This window comes from Hemibagrus wyckioides, linkage group LG13, assembly GCF_019097595.1.
Source record: "Hemibagrus wyckioides isolate EC202008001 linkage group LG13, SWU_Hwy_1.0, whole genome shotgun sequence".
NCBI lineage: Eukaryota > Metazoa > Chordata > Actinopteri > Siluriformes > Bagridae > Hemibagrus > Hemibagrus wyckioides.
The window spans coordinates 1,901,970-1,925,000 of NC_080722.1; the positions used below are offsets into that span (position 1 = coordinate 1,901,970).

General features: G+C 44.6%; 1 protein-coding gene across 1 annotated transcript in view; it reads left to right on the forward strand.

Moving 5' to 3' along the window:
- Positions 1–452: 452 nt before the first annotated feature.
- rgrb (retinal G protein coupled receptor b) overlaps positions 453–23,031 on the forward strand; it is a 24,007-nt gene continuing 1,428 nt past the window's right edge. Inside the window, exons 1-6 of the mRNA XM_058406923.1 lie at positions 453–588; positions 4,574–4,730; positions 20,530–20,651; positions 20,864–21,023; positions 21,305–21,422; positions 23,030–23,031. The exon at positions 23,030–23,031 is cut by the window's right edge and continues 112 nt beyond it. Of these exons, the coding sequence (XP_058262906.1) occupies positions 513–588; positions 4,574–4,730; positions 20,530–20,651; positions 20,864–21,023; positions 21,305–21,422; positions 23,030–23,031 (635 nt within the window). The 5' untranslated portion in view covers positions 453–512. The remainder of the gene's footprint in view (positions 589–4,573; positions 4,731–20,529; positions 20,652–20,863; positions 21,024–21,304; positions 21,423–23,029) is intronic.

Here is a 23,031-nt window from a genome sequence, read left to right on the forward strand (position 1 = left end):
TCCAGTGGTCTAGCCATCACAATTTGGCCCTTCGTCAAACTCGCTCAAATCCTTACGCTTGTCCATTTTTCCTGCTTCTAACATCAACTTTGAGGACAAAATGTTGACTTGCTGTCCAATATATCCCACCCACTAACAGGTGCCATGATGAGGAGATCATCAGTCTTATTCACTTCACCTGGCACTGATCACAATGTCATGTCTGATCAGTGTATGTATTACAGCACTGGGAATTTCTTGAACCCTGACCTTCCGATCAACAGCCCAGAGTTGTTTTTAATCTAACTCTCTCTCTCTCTCTCTCTCTCTCTCTCTCTCTCTCAGTCCCACAGCAGTGCATTAAGACATTCCTTCAGGCATTACTCCCTCTAACACCTCTCACGTTCTCACGGCCTTTCACGTGAAAGAGGATATATAATCACGCTGTTCTTTTGAAATCCTTCTCATTTCAGACTCGGCTGAAGGAGGAGTGGAGTTACCACTAGCGCTGTTACTGATAAATTATTTGTAAAATGACGTCTCACGCTTTACCTGAGGGATTCGGGGATTTTGACATGTTCGTGTTTGGCTCCATCTTGCTAGTTGGTGGTAGGTGCCAATATTTATTCACAATATAATACTAATATTAACCCTTATTCTGTTTAGATTATTGATTTTCAAAAAAGAGAAAGCTTAAAGTTTTATTTCTAGATGTTACAAAGTACTGACACTGGAGACTCCTTCTATACATATTATTATAAACAAAATAAACTTCTAAATATTTTTTCCTAGTTCATGTATATATATATATATATATATATATATATATATATATATATATATATATATATATATATATATATATATATATATATGGCAAATTAAATTATGCTAAGCTGTTACTATGGAAACGATATCATATTAGAACTTGTGCGGAATCAGAATCACTTTTATTGCCAAGTACTGTAGGATTTACATATACAAGGAATTTGTCTTAGTGTGCTGGAGCATAGTAAATAAATAAGTAATAAGGAAGAAGAAACATAATTTTACAAACTAGAAGCTATAAGGCTATGTATAAATGTCGAGATATAGCAACAGTTTAGAAAAAAGAAAATTAAAATAAGAATAACAACACTAACAGTATATTAGTGCAGGATGTGCAAAAAGACCAGTGCAAATGCTACATACAGTGAAACTGGGACAATAACTGTACAATAGTGTAGGATATACAGAGTGAACCAGTGCAAATGATCACAGTATGAAGTAGTAATGTGTAGTATATCAGTCCGAGTTGTGTGCGTTAACAGAAAAGTGAAATTGTTTGTTATTGTTCAGAGTGGCGAGTAAGTGACCATGTAGGGCCCTGGATGTTGTTAATGAGGCCAGTAGCGGATGGAAAGAAACTGTTTTTGTAGCGTGAAGTTTTAGTCTTGATGGACCGCAGTCTTCTGCCAGAGGGGAGTGCCTCAAAAAGATTGTGTCCAGGGTGAGAGGGATCAATCTTAACTGCCTGCTTCAGGGTCCTGGAAGTGTATAGGTCCTGGAGAGGAGGCAGATTGCAGCCAATCACCTTCTCAGCAGAGCAAATGACCCTCTGCAGTCTACTTTTGTCCTTAGCAGTGGAAGCAGCGTACCAAATGGTGATGGAGGAGGTGACTGTAGACTCAACAATGCTGGTGTAGAAGTGCACCATCATTGTCCTTGGAAGGTTAAACTACTTTAAATGTCTCAGGAAGTACATCCACTGTTGAGATTTTTTAATCAGTGTGTTGATGTGTAACTCCCACTTGAGGTCCCGGGTGATGATGGTTCCCAGGAAGCGGAAGGAGTCAACAGTACTGACTGGTGAGTCACACAGGATGATAGGGGTGAGTGGGGCTGTGTTCTTCCTGAAGTCTACCACCATCTCTACTGTTTTCACAGCGTTGAGCTCCAGGTTGTTCTGGTTGCACCAGGACACCAGACGGTCAATCTCCCTCCTGTAGGCAGACTCATCCCCTTCAGAGATGAATCCAATGAGGGTGGTGTCATCTGCAAACTTCAGTAATTTGATGGACTGGTGACTGGAGATACAGTTGCTCATATACAGAGAGAAGAGTAGAGGAGAAAGAACACAGCCTTGGGGGGAGCCAGTACTGATGGTCCGAGATTCAGAGACATATTTTCCTAGTCTCACCTGCTGCCTCCTGTCAGTCAGGAAGTCTGTGATCCATCTGCAGGTGGAGTCAGGAACACTAAGCTGGGAGAGTTTGTCCTGAAGCAGGGACAGAATGATCGTGTTAAATGCAGAGCTAAAATCCACACACAAGGTCCTAACATAGGTGCCTGGGAAATCCAGATGCTGAAGGATGAAGTGAAAGGCCATATTAATTGCATCATCAACAGACCTGTTGGCTCTGTAGGCAAACTGCAGGGGGTCTAGTAGCGGGTCTGTGATGGATTTGAGGTGGGTCAGCATGATGTACTCAAAGGACTTCATGACCACAGATGTCAGGGCAACAGGTCTGTAGTCATTAAGTCCCATGATCCTGGGTTTTTTGGGGACTGGGATGATGATGGAGGTCTTAAAGCAGGCTGGCACATGGTATATCTCCAGAGAGGTGTTAAAGATGTCTGTGAATACTGGAGATAGCTGATCAGCGCAGTGCTTCAAGATAGATGGAGTGACTGAGTCTGGTCCCGCTGCTTTGCATGGGTTTTGTCTCTTAAAGACTTTGTTAACGTCACTCTCTAGGATGGAGAGAGTCATTCTTGGGGTGGAGGAGGAGGGAAAGAAGGCCGTTGAGGTGTGTATTTGTAAGGTCCTTACTGTGGAGGGGGTGATCAGGCTGTGTTGGAGCTGATGGCTGTTGTCCTGGGGGGTGGTGATGCCAGGACTGTCCCATTGTCTTTCAAAGTGACAGTAGAATTCATTCAAGCTGTTGGCAAGATGCAGGTCATTAGCAGAGTGGGGGGCTTTGGTTTTACAGTTTGTGATCTGTCTGAGCCCTTTCCAGACAAAGACAGAGTCGTTAGCTGAGAACTGCTGTTGTAGTTTCTTGGACTACAGCTATTTAGCTTCTCTCACCGCCTTGCTAAACTTGTACTTTGATTCCCACTCTTGAATGCAGCTTCCTTCTCCCACCTTAGCTGTCTGAGTCTAGCAGTAAACCAGGGTTTGTCATTGTTGTAACTCACCCTGGTGCACGATGGTACACGGCTATCCTCACAGAAGCTTATGTATGCTGTCACAGCCTCAGTGTACTCATCCAGACTATTTGAAGTAGATTTGAATACATCCCAATCAGTACAGTCCATGCATGCCTGAAGATCCTCCACAGCCTCCCTGGTCCACTGCTGAGATGTCCTCACAACAGGTTTAGAGAGTTTTAATTTCTGTCTGTATGCAGGAATTAAATGTACCATGACATGGTCAGAGAGTCCCAGAGTAGCTCATGAGATGGCATGGTAGGCACTGTTTACTGTAGTGTAACAGTGATCCAGAATGTTTTCCTCTCTGGTCGGGCATTTAATAGATTGTCTGTGTTTTGGGAGTTCATGTGTGAGGTTACTTTTGTTAAAGTCGCCAAGAACAATAATAAATGAATCTGGGTATGTGCGCTCTACACACAGTATCTGGTCAGCGAGCATACGCTGTGCCTCCTGTATGTTGGCTTGCGGTGGAATGTAAACACCGACCAGTATGAATGAAGCGAACTCACGTGGGGAGTAGAAGGGCTTGCAATTGATAAAGAATGATTCCAGTTCAGGAGAACAGTGCTGCTGAATCACTGTCACATTGTTGCACCAGCTGTAATTAATGTAAAAACAAATTCCTCCAAATTTGCCTGAAAGTTCCGGATGGCGAGCCGCTCTGAAAAGTTGGAATTCTGCCAACTGCAGCACAGAGTCCGGTATCAGTCCACACAGCCACGTTTCCGTGAAGCACAAGACTGAAGAAGAAGAAAAGTCTTTGTTTTTCCCCACCAGTATCTGAAGTTTGTCCAACTTGTTGCACAGTGAACGCACATTAGAGAGAAATATTCCCGGCAGCGGTATGCGTTTTCCCCTCCTCCGCCATTTCACTGCATGTACGCAGGCGAGGGCACCTTTGACCAGAATGTCCAATAAATTCACGGATGTGTCGAAGAAAGTTGGAAATAAATCAGTAGGGACTGTAGACCTGATATTCATGAGCTCTTCTCTGGTGAATGAGCTCCCGGTATCAACACAAAAAACAGTTTTAACACACAAAACAAGACAAAACAAAGCGCACCAACACACCGAGGCAGCCATCCGCTGCGCCATCTTTCTACCCTTTCTACCCTGTAATATAAACCTGCACTACTTTCAGAGCTGCTGTAATAAAATCTAATCAGCTTCTAACCAATCAGAAGGCAGAATTCCTCAGCACTGTGATGTAATAACAAAAACATTCTTCATTAAGGTCTAGTTGTAAATGTAATAAATGTGTTTTGTTGAAAGTGTGTGTTGATTTAGACCTACAGCTTCAATACACGCCTTCTATTTAACAGCATCCAAGGTGTGTGTGCTATAATACCAGGTTTGTGTGTGTGTCTGTGTGTGTGTGTGTGTGTGTGTGTGCGTGTAGGTTTGCTTGGTTTCTTCCTGAACATCATATCCATCTTGGCCTTCCTGTATGTGAAGCAGATCAGGAATCCCAGTAACTTCTTCGTCTTCAGTCTGGCTCTCGCTGACCTCGGACTCAGCTGCAACGGTCTGACCTCCGCCTACGCCAGTTACCTCAGGTACAAGTCACTCTCAGTACACGTCACTCTCAGTACAAATCACTCTCAGTACATGTCACTCTCAGTACACGTCACTCTCAGTACACATCACTCTCAGTACACGTCACTCTCAGTACACCTCACTCTCAGTACAGTACATGTCACTCTCAGTACATGTCACTCTCAGTACAGTACGTCACTCTCAGTACACGTCACTCTCAGTACACATCACTCTCAGTACACCTCACTCTCAGTTCGTCACTCTCAGTACACGTCACTCTCAGTACGTCACTCTCAGTACACGTCACTCTCAGTACACGTCACTCTCAGTACATATCACTCTCAGTACATGTCACTCTCAGTACACATCACTCTCAGTACACATCACTCTCAGTACGTCACTCTCAGTACATGTCACTCTCAGTACATGTCACTCTCAGTACACGTCACTCTCAGTACATATCACTCTCAGCTACACATCACTCTCAGTACACCTCACTCTCAGTACAGTACATGTCACTCTCAGTACACATCACTCTCAGTACACATCACTCTCAGTACACGTCACTCTCAGTACAAGTCACTCTCAGTACATGTCACTCTCAGTACACGTCACTCTCAGTACACATCACTCTCAGTACACGTCACTCTCAGTACACCTCACTCTCAGTACAGTACATGTCACTCTCAGTACATGTCACTCTCAGTACAGTACGTCACTCTCAGTACACGTCACTCTCAGTACACATCACTCTCAGTACACGTCACTCTCAGTACACCTCACTCTCAGTACACCTCACTCTCAGTACAGTACATGTACATGTCACTCTCAGTACATGTCACTCTCAGTACGTCACTCTCAGTACACGTCACTCTCAGTACACATCACTCTCAGTACACATCACTCTCAGTACACATCACTCTCAGTACACGTCACTCTCAGTACAGTACATGTCACTCTCAGTACATGTCACTCTCAGTACAGTACGTCACTCTCAGTACACGTCACTCTCAGTACACATCACTCTCAGTACACCTCACTCTCAGTACACCTCACTCTCAGTACAGTACGTCACTCTCAGTACATGTCACTCTCAGTACACCTCACTCTCAGTACAGTACGTCACTCTCAGTACATGTCACTCTCAGTACAGTACATGTCACCCTCAGTACACGTCACTCTCAGTACACATCACTCTCAGTACACCTCACTCTCAGTACACGTCACTCTCAGTACACCTCACTCTCAGTACACATCACTCTCAGTACAGTACATGTCACTCTCAGTACATGTCACTCTCAGTACAGTACATGTCACCCTCAGTACACGTCACTCTCAGTACACATCACTCTCAGTACACCTCACTCTCAGTACACGTCACTCTCAGTACACATCACTCTCAGTACACGTCACTCTCAGTACAGTACATGTCACTCTCAGTACATGTCACTCTCAGTACAGTACGTCACTCTCAGTACACGTCACTCTCAGTACACCTCACTCTCAGTACACCTCACTCTCAGTACACCTCACTCTCAGTACAGGACATGTCACTCTCAGTGCGTCACTCTCAGTACACGTCACTCTCAGTACACGTCACTCTCAGTACAGTACACGTCACTCTCAGTACACGTCACTCTCAGTACACGTCGCTCTCAGTACATGTCACTCTCAGTACATGTCACTCTCAGTACGTCACTCTCAGTACACATCACTCTCAGTACATGTCACTCTCAGTACATATCACTCTCAGCTACACATCACTCTCAGTACACCTCACTCTCAGTACAGTACATGTCACTCTCAGTACACATCACTCTCAGTACACATCACTCTCAGTACACGTCACTCTCAGTACAAGTCACTCTCAGTACATGTCACTCTCAGTACACGTCACTCTCAGTACACATCACTCTCAGTACACGTCACTCTCAGTACATGTCACTCTCAGTACACATCACTCTCAGTACATGTCACTCTCAGTACAGTACACATCACTCTCAGTACACGTCACTCTCAGTACATTTTGTTCTCCGGTATTCGTTGCTCTCAGGTACACGTCACCCTCACTTACACAACGCTCTCAGGTACATATCACTCTCAGCTACACATCACTCTCAGTACACCTCACTCTCAGTACAGTACATGTCACTCTCAGTACACATCACTCTCAGTACACATCACTCTCAGTACACGTCACTCTCAGTACAAGTCACTCTCAGTACATGTCACTCTCAGTACACGTCACTCTCAGTACACATCACTCTCAGTACACCTCACTCTCAGTACACCTCACTCTCAGTACAGTACATGTCACTCTCAGTACGTCACTCTCAGTACAGTACGTCACTCTCAGTACACGTCACTCTCAGTACACATCACTCTCAGTACACCTCACTCTCAGTACAGTACATGTACATGTCACTCTCAGTACAGTACATGTCACCCTCAGTACACGTCACTCTCAGTACACATCACTCTCAGTACACCTCACTCTCAGTACACGTCACTCTCAGTACACATCACTCTCAGTACACGTCACTCTCAGTACAGTACATGTCACTCTCAGTACATGTCACTCTCAGTACAGTACGTCACTCTCAGTACACGTCACTCTCAGTACACCTCACTCTCAGTACACGTCACTCTCAGTACACCTCACTCTCAGTACAGTACATGTCACTCTCAGTGCGTCACTCTCAGTACACGTCACTCTCAGTACACGTCACTCTCAGTACAGTACACGTCACTCTCAGTACACGTCACTCTCAGTACACGTCACTCTCAGTACATGTCACTCTCAGTACATGTCACTCTCAGTACAGGTCACTCTCAGTACACATCACTCTCAGTACATGTCACTCTCAGTACATATCACTCTCAGCTACACATCACTCTCAGTACACCTCACTCTCAGTACAGTACATGTCACTCTCAGTACACATCACTCTCAGTACACATCACTCTCAGTACACGTCACTCTCAGTACAAGTCACTCTCAGTACATGTCACTCTCAGTACACGTCACTCTCAGTACACATCACTCTCAGTACACGTCACTCTCAGTACATGTCACTCTCAGTACACATCACTCTCAGTACATGTCACTCTCAGTACAGTACACATCACTCTCAGTACACGTCACTCTCAGTACATTTTGTTCTCCGGTATTCGTTGCTCTCAGGTACACGTCACCCTCACTTACACAACGCTCTCAGGTACATATCACTCTCAGCTACACATCACTCTCAGTACACCTCACTCTCAGTACAGTACATGTCACTCTCAGTACACATCACTCTCAGTACACATCACTCTCAGTACACGTCACTCTCAGTACAAGTCACTCTCAGTACATGTCACTCTCAGTACACGTCACTCTCAGTACACATCACTCTCAGTACACCTCACTCTCAGTACACCTCACTCTCAGTACAGTACATGTCACTCTCAGTACGTCACTCTCAGTACAGTACGTCACTCTCAGTACACGTCACTCTCAGTACACATCACTCTCAGTACACCTCACTCTCAGTACAGTACATGTACATGTCACTCTCAGTACAGTACATGTCACCCTCAGTACACGTCACTCTCAGTACACGTCACTCTCAGTACACGTCACTCTCAGTACACCTCACTCTCAGTACAGTACATGTCACTCTCAGTGCGTCACTCTCAGTACAGTACATGTCACTCTCAGTACACGTCACTCTCAGTACACGTCACTCTCAGTACACGTCACTCTCAGTACACATCACTCTCAGTACATGTCACTCTCAGTACATGTCACTCTCAGTACACATCACTCTCAGTACATGTCACTCTCAGTACAGTACACATCACTCTCAGTACAGTACACATCACTCTCAGTACACGTCACTCTCAGTACGTCACTCTCAGTACACGTCACTCTCAGTACACGTCACTCTCAGTACAAGTCACTCTCAGTACGTCACTCTCAGTACGTCACTCTCAGTACACGTCACTCTCAGTACACGTCACTCTCAGTACGTCACTCTCAGTACACGTCACTCTCAGTACACGTCACTCTCAGTACAAGTCACTCTCAGTACACGTCACTCTCAGTACATGCCACTCTCAGTTCATGCCACTCTCAGGTACTCATTGCTCTCAGGTAGGTACATGTCGATCTCAGGTACACTTTGTTCTCGGGTATTCGTTGCTCTCAGGTACACGTCACCCTCACTTACACAACGCTCTCAGGTACATATCACTCTCAGGTACACGTCACTCTCAGTAAACTTCACTCTCAGTACATTTCCTCTTAGGCACACGTCAGTCTCAGTGATATGTACCTGAGAGTGATAAGTACCTGAGAGTGATAAGTATCTGAGAGTGATGTGTAGCTGAGAGTGATAAGTACCTGAGAGTGATGTGTAGCTGAGAGTGATATGTACCTGAGAGTGATGTGTAGCTGAGAGTGATAAGTACCTGAGAGTGATAAGTACCTGAGAGTGATAAGTACCTGAGAGTGATGTGTACCTGAGAGTGATGTGTAGCTGAGAGTGATGTGTAGCTGAGAGTGATATGTACCTGAGAGTGATAAGTACTTGAGAGTGATATGTACCTGAGAGTGATATGTACCTGAGAGTGATAAGTACCTGAGAGTGATATGTACCTGAGAGTGATGTGTAGCTGAGAGTGATATGTACCTGAGAGTGATAAGTACCTGAGAGTGATATGTACCTGAGAGTGATGTGTACCTGAGAGTGATGTGTAGCTGAGAGTGATATGTACCTGAGAGTGATGTGTAGCTGAGAGTGATATGTACCTGAGAGTGATATGTACCTGAGAGTGATAAGTACCTGAGAGTGATATGTACCTGAGAGTGATGTGTAGCTGAGAGTGATATGTACCTGAGAGTGATGTGTAGCTGAGAGTGATATGTACCTGAGAGTGATATGTACCTGAGAGTGATAAGTACCTGAGAGTGATATGTACCTGAGAGTGATGTGTACCTGAGAGTGATATGTACCTGAGAGTGATATGTACCTGAGAGTGATAAGTACCTGAGAGTGATATGTACCTGAGAGTGATGTGTAGCTGAGAGTGATATGTACCTGAGAGTGATAAGTACCTGAGAGTGATATGTACCTGAGAGTGATGTGTAGCTGAGAGTGATGTGTAGCTGAGAGTGATATGTACCTGAGAGTGATAAGTACCTGAGAGTGATATGTACCTGAGAGTGATAAGTACCTGAGAGTGATATGTACCTGAGAGTGATGTGTAGCTGAGAGTGATATGTAGCTGAGAGTGATGTGTAGCTGAGAGTGATATGTACCTGAGAGTGATGTGTAGCTGAGAGTGATATGTACCTGAGAGTGATAAGTACCTGAGAGTGAGTGATATGTACCTGAGAGTGATGTGTAGCTGAGAGTGATATGTACCTGAGAGTGATAAGTACCTGAGAGTGATAAGTACCTGAGAGTGATATGTACCTGAGAGTGATGTGTAGCTGAGAGTGATATGTACCTGAGAGTGATGTGTACCTGAGAGTGATGTGTAGCTGAGAGTGATGTGTAGCTGAGAGTGATATGTACCTGAGAGTGATGTGTACCTGAGAGTGATGTGTAGCTGAGAGTGATGTGTAGCTGAGAGTGATGTGTACCTGAGAGTGATGTGTAGCTGAGAGTGATGTGTACCTGAGAGTGATGTGTAGCTGAGAGTGATGTGTAGCTGAGAGTGATAAGTACCTGAGAGTGATGTGTAGCTGAGAGTGATGTGTACCTGAGAGTTATGTGTACCTGAGAGTGCTATGTACCTGAGAGTGATGTGTAGCTGAGAGTGATATGTACCTGAGAGTGATGTGTAGCTGAGAGTGATGTGTAGCTGAGAGTGATGTGTACCTGAGAGTGATGTGTAGCTGAGAGTGATGTGTAGCTGAGAGTGATATGTACCTGAGAGTGATGTGTAGCTGAGAGTGATATGTACCTGAGAGTGATGTGTAGCTGAGAGTGATAAGTACCTGAGAGTGATAAGTATCTGAGAGTGATGTGTAGCTGAGAGTGATGTGTAGCTGAGAGTGATAAGTACCTGAGAGTGATATGTACCTGAGAGTGATAAGTACCTGAGAGTGATGTGTAGCTGAGAGTGATATGTACCTGAGAGTGATGTGTACCTGAGAGTGATGTGTAGCTGAGAGTGATATGTACCTGAGAGTGATGTGTAGCTGAGAGTGATAAGTACCTGAGAGTGATAAGTACCTGAGAGTGATAAGTATCTGAGAGTGATGTGTAGCTGAGAGTGATAAGTACCTGAGAGTGATATGTACCTGAGAGTGATGTGTAGCTGAGAGTGATATGTACCTGAGAGTGATGTGTACCTGAGAGTGATGTGTACCTGAGAGTGATAAGTACCTGAGAGTGATAAGTATCTGAGAGTGATGTGTAGCTGAGAGTGATAAATACCTGAGAGTGATATGTACCTGAGAGTGATGTGTAGCTGAGAGTGATATGTACCTGAGAGTGATGTGTAGCTGAGAGTGATAAGTACCTGAGAGTGATAAGTATCTGAGAGTGATGTGTAGCTGAGAGTGATGTGTAGCTGAGAGTGATAAGTACCTGAGAGTGATAAGTACCTGAGAGTGATAAGTATCTGAGAGTGATGTGTAGCTGAGAGTGATAAGTACCTGAGAGTGATAAGTACCTGAGAGTGATATGTACCTGAGAGTGATATGTACCTGAGAGTGATGTGTAGCTGAGAGTGATATGTACCTGAGAGTGATGTGTACCTGAGAGTGATGTGTACCTGAGAGTGATGTGTAGCTGAGAGTGATAAGTACCTGAGAGTGATAAGTACCTGAGAGTGATATGTACCTGAGAGTGATATGTACCTGAGAGTGATGTGTAGCTGAGAGTGATATGTACCTGAGAGTGATGTGTACCTGAGAGTGATAAGTACCTGAGAGTGATGTGTAGCTGAGAGTGATATGTACCTGAGAGTGATGTGTACCTGAGAGTGATGTGTAGCTGAGAGTGATATGTACCTGAGAGTGATATGTACCTGAGAGTGATATGTACCTGAGAGTGATAAGTATCTGAGAGTGATGTGTAGCTGAGAGTGATAAGTACCTGAGAGTGATAAGTACCTGAGAGTGATAAGTATCTGAGAGTGATGTGTAGCTGAGAGTGATAAGTACCTGAGAGTGATATGTACCTGAGAGTGATGTGTAGCTGAGAGTGATATGTACCTGTGAGTGATTTGTACCTGAGAGTGATGTGTACCTGAGAGTGATGTGTAGCTGAGAGTGATAAGTACCTGAGAGTGATAAGTACCTGAGAGTGATAAGTATCTGAGAGTGATAAGTACGTGAGAGTGATGTGTACCTGAGAGTGATGTGTAGCTGAGAGTGATATGTACCTGAGAGTGATGTGTAGCTGAGAGTGATAAGTACCTGAGAGTGATAAGTATCTGAGAGTGATGTGTAGCTGAGAGTGATAAGTACCTGAGAGTGATGTGTAGCTGAGAGTGATAAGTACCTGAGAGTGATAAGTATCTGAGAGTGATGTGTAGCTGAGAGTGATAAGTACCTGAGAGTGATGTGTACCTGAGAGTGATAAGTACCTGAGAGTGATGTGTAGCTGAGAGTGATGTGTAACTGAGAGTGACGTGTACCTGAGAGTGACGTGTACCTGAGAGCGACATGTACTTGAGAGTGATGTGCACCTGATTGTGACGTGTACCTAATTGTGAAACATGTACCTGAGAGTGACGTGTACCTGAGAGTGATAAGTACCTGAGAGTGATGTGTACCTGAGAGTGATATGTACTGAGAGTGACATGTACTGTACTGAGAGTGATGCACTGAGAGTGACATGTACTGTACTGAGAGTGAGGTGTACTGAGAGTGAAGTTTATTGACAGTGACATGTACCTGAGAGTGACGTGTACCTGAGACTGACGTGTGCCTAAGAGGAAATGTACTGAGAGTGAAGTTTACTGAGAGTGACGTGTACCTGAGAGTGATATGTACCTGAGAGCGTTGTGTAAGTGAGGGTGACGTGTACCTGAGAGCAACGAATACCGGAGAACAAAATGTACCTGAGATCGACATGTACCTACCTGAGAGCAATGAGTACCTGAGAGTGGCATGAACTGAGAGTGGCATGTACTGAGAGTGACGTGTACTGAGAGTGACGTGTACTGAGAGTGACGTGTACTGAGAGTGACGTGTACTGAGAGTGACATGAACTGAGAGTGGCATGTACTGAGAGTGACGTGTACTGAGAGTGACTTGTACTGAGAGTGACGTGTACTGAGAGTGACGTGTACTGAGAGTGACGTACTGAGAGTGACTTGTACTGAGAGTGACTTGTACTGAGAGTGACGTGTACTGAGAGTGACGTGTACTGAGAGTGACGTACTGAGAGTGACATGTACTGAGAGTGACGTACTGAGAGTGACTTGTACTGAGAGTGACGTGTACTGAGAGTGACATACTGAGAGTGACATGTACTGAGAGTGACCTGTACTGAGAGTGACGTGTACTGTACTGAGAGTGACATGTACTGAGAGTGACGTGTACTGTACTGAGAGTGATGTGTACCTGAGAGTGATGTGTAGCTGAGAGTGATATGTACCTGAGAGTGATGTGCTACACATCACTCTCAGGTACTTATCACTCTCAGCTACACATCACTCTCAGATACTTATCACTCTCAAGTACTTATCACTCTCAGGTACATATCACTCTCAGCTACACATCACTCTCAGCTACACATCACTCTCAGGTACACATCACTCTCAGGTACACATCACTCTCAGATACTTATCACTCTCAGGTACTTATCACTCTCAGGTACTTATCACTCTCAGCTACACATCACTCTCAGGTACACATCACTCTCAGGTACACATCACTCACAGGTACATATCACTCTCAGGTTCTTATCACTCTCAGGTACATAGCACTCTCAGGTACACATCACTCTCAGGTACACATCACTCTCAGCTACACATCACTCTCAGGTACATATCACTCTCAGGTACTTATCACTCTCAGGTACATATCACTCTCAGCTACACATCACTCTCAGGTACATATCACTCTCAGCTACACATCACTCTCAGCTACACATCACTCTCAGCTACACATCACTCTCAGCTACACATCACTCTCAGGTACATATCACTCTCAGGTACTTATCACTCTCAGGTACTTATCACTCTCAGCTACACATCACTCTCAGGTACACATCACTCTCAGGTACATATCACTCTCAGGTACTTATCACTCTCAGGTACATATCACTCTCAGCTACACATCACTCTCAGGTACATATCACTCTCAGGTACTTATCACTCTCAGGTACATATCACTCTCAGCTACACATCACTCTCAGGTACATATCACTCTCAGCTACACATCACTCTCAGGTACATATCACTCTCAGCTACACATCACTCTCAGGTACATATCACTCTCAGGTACTTATCACTCTCAGGTACATATCACTCTCAGGTACATATCACTCTCAGCTACACATCACTCTCAGGTACACATCACTCTCAGATACTTATCACTCTCAGGTACTTATCACTCTCAGGTACTTATCACTCTCAGCTACACATCACTCTCAGGTACATATCACTCTCAGCTACACATCACTCTCAGGTACATATCACTCTCAGGTACACATCACTCTCAGGTACATATCACTCTCAGGTACTTATCACTCTCAGGTACACATCACTCTCAGCTACATATCACTCTCAGCTACACATCACTCTCAGGTACACATCACTCTCAGCTACACATCACTCTCAGGTACACATCACTCTCAGGTACATATCACTCTCAGCTACACATCACTCTCAGGTACATATCACTCTCAGCTACACATCACTCTCAGGTACACATCACTCTCAGGTACACATCACTCTCAGGTACTTATCACTCTCAGGTACATATCACTCTCAGCTACACATCACTCTCAGGTACATATCACTCTCAGGTACATATCACTCTCAGCTACACATCACTCTCAGGTACATATCACTCTCAGCTACACATCACTCTCAGGTACATATCACTCTCAGCTACACATCACTCTCAGGTACTTATCACTCTCAGGTACATATCACTCTCAGGTACATATCACTCTCAGCTACACATCACTCTCAGGTACACATCACTCTCAGATACTTATCACTCTCAGGTACTTATCACTCTCAGGTACTTATCACTCTCAGCTACACATCACTCTCAGGTACATATCACTCTCAGCTACACATCACTCTCAGGTACATATCACTCTCAGGTACACATCACTCTCAGGTACATATCACTCTCAGGTACTTATCACTCTCAGGTACATATCACTCTCAGCTACATATCACTCTCAGCTACACATCACTCTCAGGTACATATCACTCTCAGGTACACATCACTCTCAGGTACATATCACTCTCAGGTACTTATCACTCTCAGGTACATATCACTCTCAGCTACATATCACTCTCAGCTACACATCACTCTCAGGTACACATCACTCTCAGGTACATATCACTCTCAGGTACTTATCACTCTCAGGTACATATCACTCTCAGCTACACATCACTCTCAGGTACATATCACTCTCAGGTACTTATCACTCTCAGGTACATATCACTCTCAGCTACACATCACTCTCAGGTACATATCACTCTCAGCTACACATCACTCTCAGGTACATATCACTCTCAGCTACACATCACTCTCAGGTACATATCACTCTCAGGTACTTATCACTCTCAGGTACATATCACTCTCAGCTACACATCACTCTCAGCTACACATCACTCTCAGGTACACATCACTCTCAGGTACATATCACTCTCAGGTACTTATCACTCTCAGGTACACATCACTCTCAGCTACACATCACTCTCAGGTACTTATCACTGTCAGGTACTTATCACTCTCAGCTACACATCACTCTCAGCTACACATCACTCTCAGGTACATATCACTCTCAGCTACACATCACTCTCAGCTACACATCACTCTCAGCTACACATCACTCTCAGGTACTTATCACTCTCAGGTACTTATCACTCTCAGCTACACATCACTCTCAGCTACATATCATTCTCAGGTACTTATCACTCTCAGCTACACATCACTCTCAGCTACACATCACTCTCAGCTACACATCACTCTCAGGTACACATCACTCTCAGGTACATATCACTCTCAGCTACACATCACTCTCAGGTACATATCACTCTCAGGTACTTATCACTCTCAGGTACATATCACTCTCAGCTACACATCACTCTCAGGTACTTATCACTCTCAGCTACACATCACTCTCAGCTACACATCACTCTCAGCTACACATCACTCTCAGGTACATATCACTCTCAGCTACACATCACTCTCAGGTACATATCACTCTCAGGTACATATCACTCTCAGGTACATATCACTCTCAGCTACACATCACTCTCAGGTACTTATCACTCTCAGCTACACATCACTCTCAGCTACACATCACTCTCAGCTACACATCACTCTCAGGTACATATCACTCTCAGCTACACATCACTCTCAGGTACATATCACTCTCAGCTACACATCACTCTCAGCTACACATCACTCTCAGATACTTATCACTCTCAGGTACTTATCACTCTCAGCTACACATCACTCTCAGGTACATATCACTCTCAGCTACACATCACTCTCAGGTACATATCACTCTCAGGTACTTATCACTCTCAGGTACATATCACTCTCAGCTACACATCACTCTCAGCTACACATCACTCTCAGGTACACATCACTCTCAGGTACATATCACTCTCAGCTACACATCACTCTCAGCTACACATCACTCTCAGGTACATATCACTCTCAGCTACACATCACTCTCAGGTACATATCACTCTCAGCTACACATCACTCTCAGGTACACATCACTCTCAGGTACATATCACTCTCAGGTACTTATCACTCTCAGGTACATATCACTCTCAGCTACACATCACTCTCAGGTACATATCACTCTCAGGTACTTATCACTCTCAGGTACATATCACTCTCAGCTACACATCACTCTCAGGTACATATCACTCTCAGCTACACATCACTCTCAGGTACATATCACTCTCAGGTACTTATCACTCTCAGGTACATATCACTCTCAGCTACACATCACTCTCAGGTACATATCACTCTCAGGTACTTATCACTCTCAGGTACATATCACTCTCAGCTACACATCACTCTCAGCTACAAATCACTCTCAGGTACACATCACTCTCAGGTACATATCACTCTCAGGTACATATCACTCTCAGGTACACATCACTCTCAGCTACACATCACTCTCAGGTACATATCACTCTCAGGTACATATCACTCTCAGCTACACATCACTCTCAGCTACACATCACTCTCAGGTACATATCCCTCTCAGCTACACATCACTCTCAGGTACATATCACTCTCAGCTACACATCACTCTCAGGTACACATCACTCTCAGGTACATAGCACTCTCAGGTACACATCACTCTCAGCTACACATCACTCTCAGGTACATATCCCTCTCAGCTACACATCACTCTCAGCTACACATCACTCTCAGGTACATATCACTCTCAGCTACACATCACTCTCAGGTACATATCACTCTCAGCTACACATCACTCTCAGGTACATATCACTCTCAGGTACTTATCACTCTCAGGTACATAGCACTCTCAGGTACACATCACTCTCAGGTACACATCACTCTCAGCTACACATCACTCTCAGGTACTTATCACTCTCAGCTACACATCACTCTCAGCTACACATCACTCTCAGGTACACATCACTCTCAGCTACACATCACTCTCAGGTACTTATCACTCTCAGGTACACATCACTCTCAGGTACATATCACTCTCAGGTACTTATCACTCTCAGGTACACATCACTCTCAGGTACTTATCACTCTCAGCTACACATCACTCTCAGGTACTTATCACTCTCAGGTACTTATCACTCTCAGGTACATATCACTCTCAGGTACTTATCACTCTCAGGTACTTATCACTCTCAGGTACACATCACTCTCAGGTACACATCACTCTCAGCTACACATCACTCTCAGGTACACATCACTCTCAGGTACATATCACTCTCAGGTACTTATCACTCTCAGGTACATATCACTCTCAGCTACACATCACTCTCAGGTACATATCACTCTCAGCTACACATCACTCTCAGGTACATATCACTCTCAGCTACACATCACTCTCAGGTACATATCACTCTCAGGTACTTATCACTCTCAGGTACATATCACTCTCAACTAGACATCACTCTCAGGTACATATCACTCTCAGGTACTTATCACTCTCAGGTACATATCACTCTCAGCTACACATCACTCTCAGCTACACATCACTCTCAGGTACACATCACTCTCAGGTACATATCACTCTCAGCTACACATCACTTTCAGCTACACATCACTCTCAGGTACACATCACTCTCAGGTACATATCACTCTCAGGTACATATCACTCTCAGGTACACATCACTCTCAGCTACACATCACTCTCAGGTACACATCACTCTCAGGTACATATCACTCTCAGCTACACATCACTCTCAGCTACACATCACTCTCAGGTACATATCCCTCTCAGCTACACATCACTCTCAGGTACATATCACTCTCAGCTACACATCACTCTCAGGTACACATCACTCTCAGGTACATAGCACTCTCAGGTACATATCACTCTCAGCTACACATCACTCTCAGGTACATATCACTCTCAGGTACTTATCACTCTCAGGTACATATCACTCTCAGCTACACATCACTCTCAGGTACATATCACTCTCAGGTACTTATCACTCTCAGGTACATATCACTCTCAGCTACACATCACTCTCAGGTACATATCACTCTCAGCTACACATCACTCTCAGGTACATATCACTCTCAGCTACACATCACTCTCAGCTACACATCACTCTCAGGTACATATCACTCTCAGCTACACATCACTCTCAGGTACATATCACTCTCAGCTACACATCACTCTCAGGTACACATCACTCTCAGGTACATATCACTCTCAGGTACTTATCACTCTCAGGTACATATCACTCTCAGCTACACATCACTCTCAGGTACATATCACTCTCAGGTACTTATCACTCTCAGGTACATATCACTCTCAGCTACACATCACTCTCAGGTACATATCACTCTCAGCTACACATCACTCTCAGGTACATATCACTCTCAGGTACTTATCACTCTCAGGTACATATCACTCTCAGCTACACATCACTCTCAGGTACATATCACTCTCAGGTACTTATCACTCTCAGGTACATATCACTCTCAGCTACACATCACTCTCAGCTACACATCACTCTCAGCTACACATCACTCTCAGGTACATATCACTCTCAGGTACACATCACTCTCAGCTACACATCACTCTCAGGTACATATCACTCTCAGGTACATATCACTCTCAGCTACACATCACTCTCAGCTACACATCACTCTCAGGTACACATCACTCTCAGGTACATAGCACTCTCAGGTACACATCACTCTCAGCTACACATCACTCTCAGGTACATATCCCTCTCAGCTACACATCACTCTCAGCTACACATCACTCTCAGGTACATATCCCTCTCAGCTACACATCACTCTCAGGTACATATCACTCTCAGGTACTTATCACTCTCAGGTACATAGCACTCTCAGGTACACATCACTCTCAGGTACACATCACTCTCAGCTACACATCACTCTCAGGTACTTATCACTCTCAGGTACACATCACTCTCAGGTACATATCACTCTCAGGTACTTATCACTCTCAGGTACACATCACTCTCAGGTACTTATCACTCTCAGCTACACATCACTCTCAGGTACACATCACTCTCAGCTACACATCACTCTCAGCTACACATCACTCTCAGGTACACATCACTCTCAGCTACACATCACTCTCAGGTACTTATCACTCTCAGGTACACATCACTCTCAGGTACATATCACTCTCAGGTACTTATCACTCTCAGGTACACATCACTCTCAGGTACTTATCACTCTCAGCTACACATCACTCTCAGGTACTTATCACTCTCAGGTACTTATCACTCTCAGGTACATATCACTCTCAGGTACTTATCACTCTCAGGTACTTATCACTCTCAGGTACACATCACTATCAGGTACACATCACTCTCAGCTACACATCACTCTCAGGTACACATCACTCTCAGGTACATATCACTCTCAGGTACTTATCACTCTCAGGTACACATCACTCTCAGGTACTTATCACTCTCAGCTACACATCACTCTCAGGTACTTATCACTCTCAGGTACTTATCACTCTCAGGTACATATCACTCTCAGGTACTTATCACTCTCAGGTACTTATCACTCTCAGGTACACATCACTCTCAGGTACATATCACTCTCAGCTACACATCACTCTCAGGTACACATCACTCTCAGGTACACATCACTCTCAGGTACATATCACTCTCAGGTACTTATCACTCTCAGGTACACATCACTCTCAGCTACACATCACTCTCAGGTACTTATCACTGTCAGGTACTTATCACTCTCAGCTACACATCACTCTCAGCTACACCTCACTCTCAGCTACACATCACTCTCAGCTACACATCACTCTCAGGTACTTATCACTGTCAGGTACTTATCACTCTCAGGTGCACGTCACTCCACAGTAGATTCATATTATATGTTTATTTTGAAGCTTTTCATGTGTGTGTCCGTGTGTGTGTGTGTGTGCGTGTGTTTTGCAGATACTGGCCATTCGGTCCTGAAGGTTGCCAAATCCATGCTTTTCAGGGATTAGTGTCCATCTTGGCAGGGATCAGTTTTCTTGGTGCAGTAGCGTGGGACCGATATCACATGTACTGCACCAGTGAGTTCAGATCAATCTGATTTATTTCTGTTCTAGAAAACTAAACAACACCTTCTGACTAATCAGCTTCCAGAACTCAGCAGCTCTGCAGTGTGAACTGAGATACCGTCACTTATTAAGGGCCGGGGGAGAGTACAGTCATGAAGAATATTCATAAACACACAGCTACACTCAGGTGTGTGTGTGTGTGTGTGTGTGTGTGTGTGTTTCAGAGCAGAAGATGTTCTGGAGCACATCTCTGACCATGAGCTCCATCATGTGGATTTTGGCACTGCTGTGGGCCGCTCTGCCGTTACCCTTCATCGGATGGGGCGTGTTCGACTTCGAGCCCATGCATGTAGGCTGCACCCTCGACTACACCAGAGGAGACAGGTACACACACTCATCACACACACACACGCACACACACAAACATAACACACATGCACACACGTGTGTATTACCTTATAGAGAGATCTGTGGGCGTGGCCAATTGTAAAGTGTGGAGCGTGAACAGGAGTTTATGGCTCATTACTGGTTTATCACCACACCATTAGATCTCCACCTCTACACAGCTCGAACCTGTGACTTTAAACTCTAGTGGTGTTTATGATGATGATTAATCTCCTGAGGTCAGTGAGACGTGGTGTGATGATCTTCTCCCTGATGTCCAGAGCTTACATCACCTACACACTGGCTCTCATCCTGCTCTACCTGACATTCCCTCTGCTCATCATGCACTCCTCCTACTGCTCCATCTACACCTACTTCAAAAAGATCCACAACTTCAAGGTAACACACACACACACACACACACACACTCCTCCTACTGCTCCATCTACACCTACTTCAAAAAGATCCACAACTTCAAGGTAACACACACACACACACACACACACACACTCCTCCTACTGCTCCATCTACACCTACTTCAAAAAGATCCACAACTTCAAGGTAACACACACACACACACACACACACACACTCCTCCTACTGCTCCATCTACACCTACTTCAAAAAGGTCCACAACTTCAAGGTAACACACACACACACACACACACTCCTCCTACTGCTCCATCTACACCTACTTCAAAAAGATCCACAACTTCAAGGTAACACACACACACACACACACACACACTCCTCCTACTGCTCCATCTACACCTACTTCAAAAAGGTCCACAACTTCAAGGTAACACACACACACACACACACACTCCTCCTACTGCTCCATCTACACCTACTTCAAAAAGATCCACAACTTCAAGGTAACACACACACACACACACACTCCTCCTACTGCTCCATCTACACCTACTTCAAAAAGATCCACAACTTCAAGGTAACACACACACACACACACACACTCCTCCTACTGCTCCATCTACACCTACTTCAAAAAGATCCACAACTTCAAGGTAACACACACACACACACACACACTCCTCCTACTGCTCCATCTACACCTACTTCAAAAAGATCCACAGCTTCAAGGTAACACACACACACACACACACACACACTCCTCCTACTGCTCCATCTACACCTACTTCAAAAAGGTCCACAACTTCAAGGTAACATACACACACACACACACACACACTCCTCCTACTGCTCCATCTACACCTACTTCAAAAAGGTCCACAACTTCAAGGTAACATACACACACACACACACACACACACTCCTCCTACTGCTCCATCTACACCTACTTCAAAAAGATCCACAACTTCAAGGTAACATACACACACACTCACACACACACACACTCACACACACACACACACTCCTCCTACTGCTCCATCTACACCTACTTCAAAAAGATCCACAACTTCAAGGTAACACACACACACACACACACACTCCTCCTACTGCTCCATCTACACCTACTTCAAAAAGATCCACAACTTCAAGGTAACACACACACACACACACACACACACACACTCCTCCTACTGCTCCATCTACACCTACTTCAAAAAGATCCACAACTTCAAGGTAACATACACACACACACACACACTCCTCCTACTGCTCCATCTACACCTACTTCAAAAAGATCCACAACTTCAAGGTAACATACACACACACACACACACACACTCCTCCTACTGCTCCATCTACACCTACTTCAAAAAGGTCCACAACTTCAAGGTAACATACACACACACACACACACACACTCCTCCTACTGCTCCATCTACACCTACTTCAAAAAGATCCACAACTTCAAGGTAACATACACACACACTCACACACACACACACTCACACACACACACACACTCCTCCTACTGCTCCATCTACACCTACTTCAAAAAGATCCACAACTTCAAGGTAACATACACACACACTCACACACTCCTCCTACTCCTCGTACATGTGTGTGTGTGTGTGTAGTT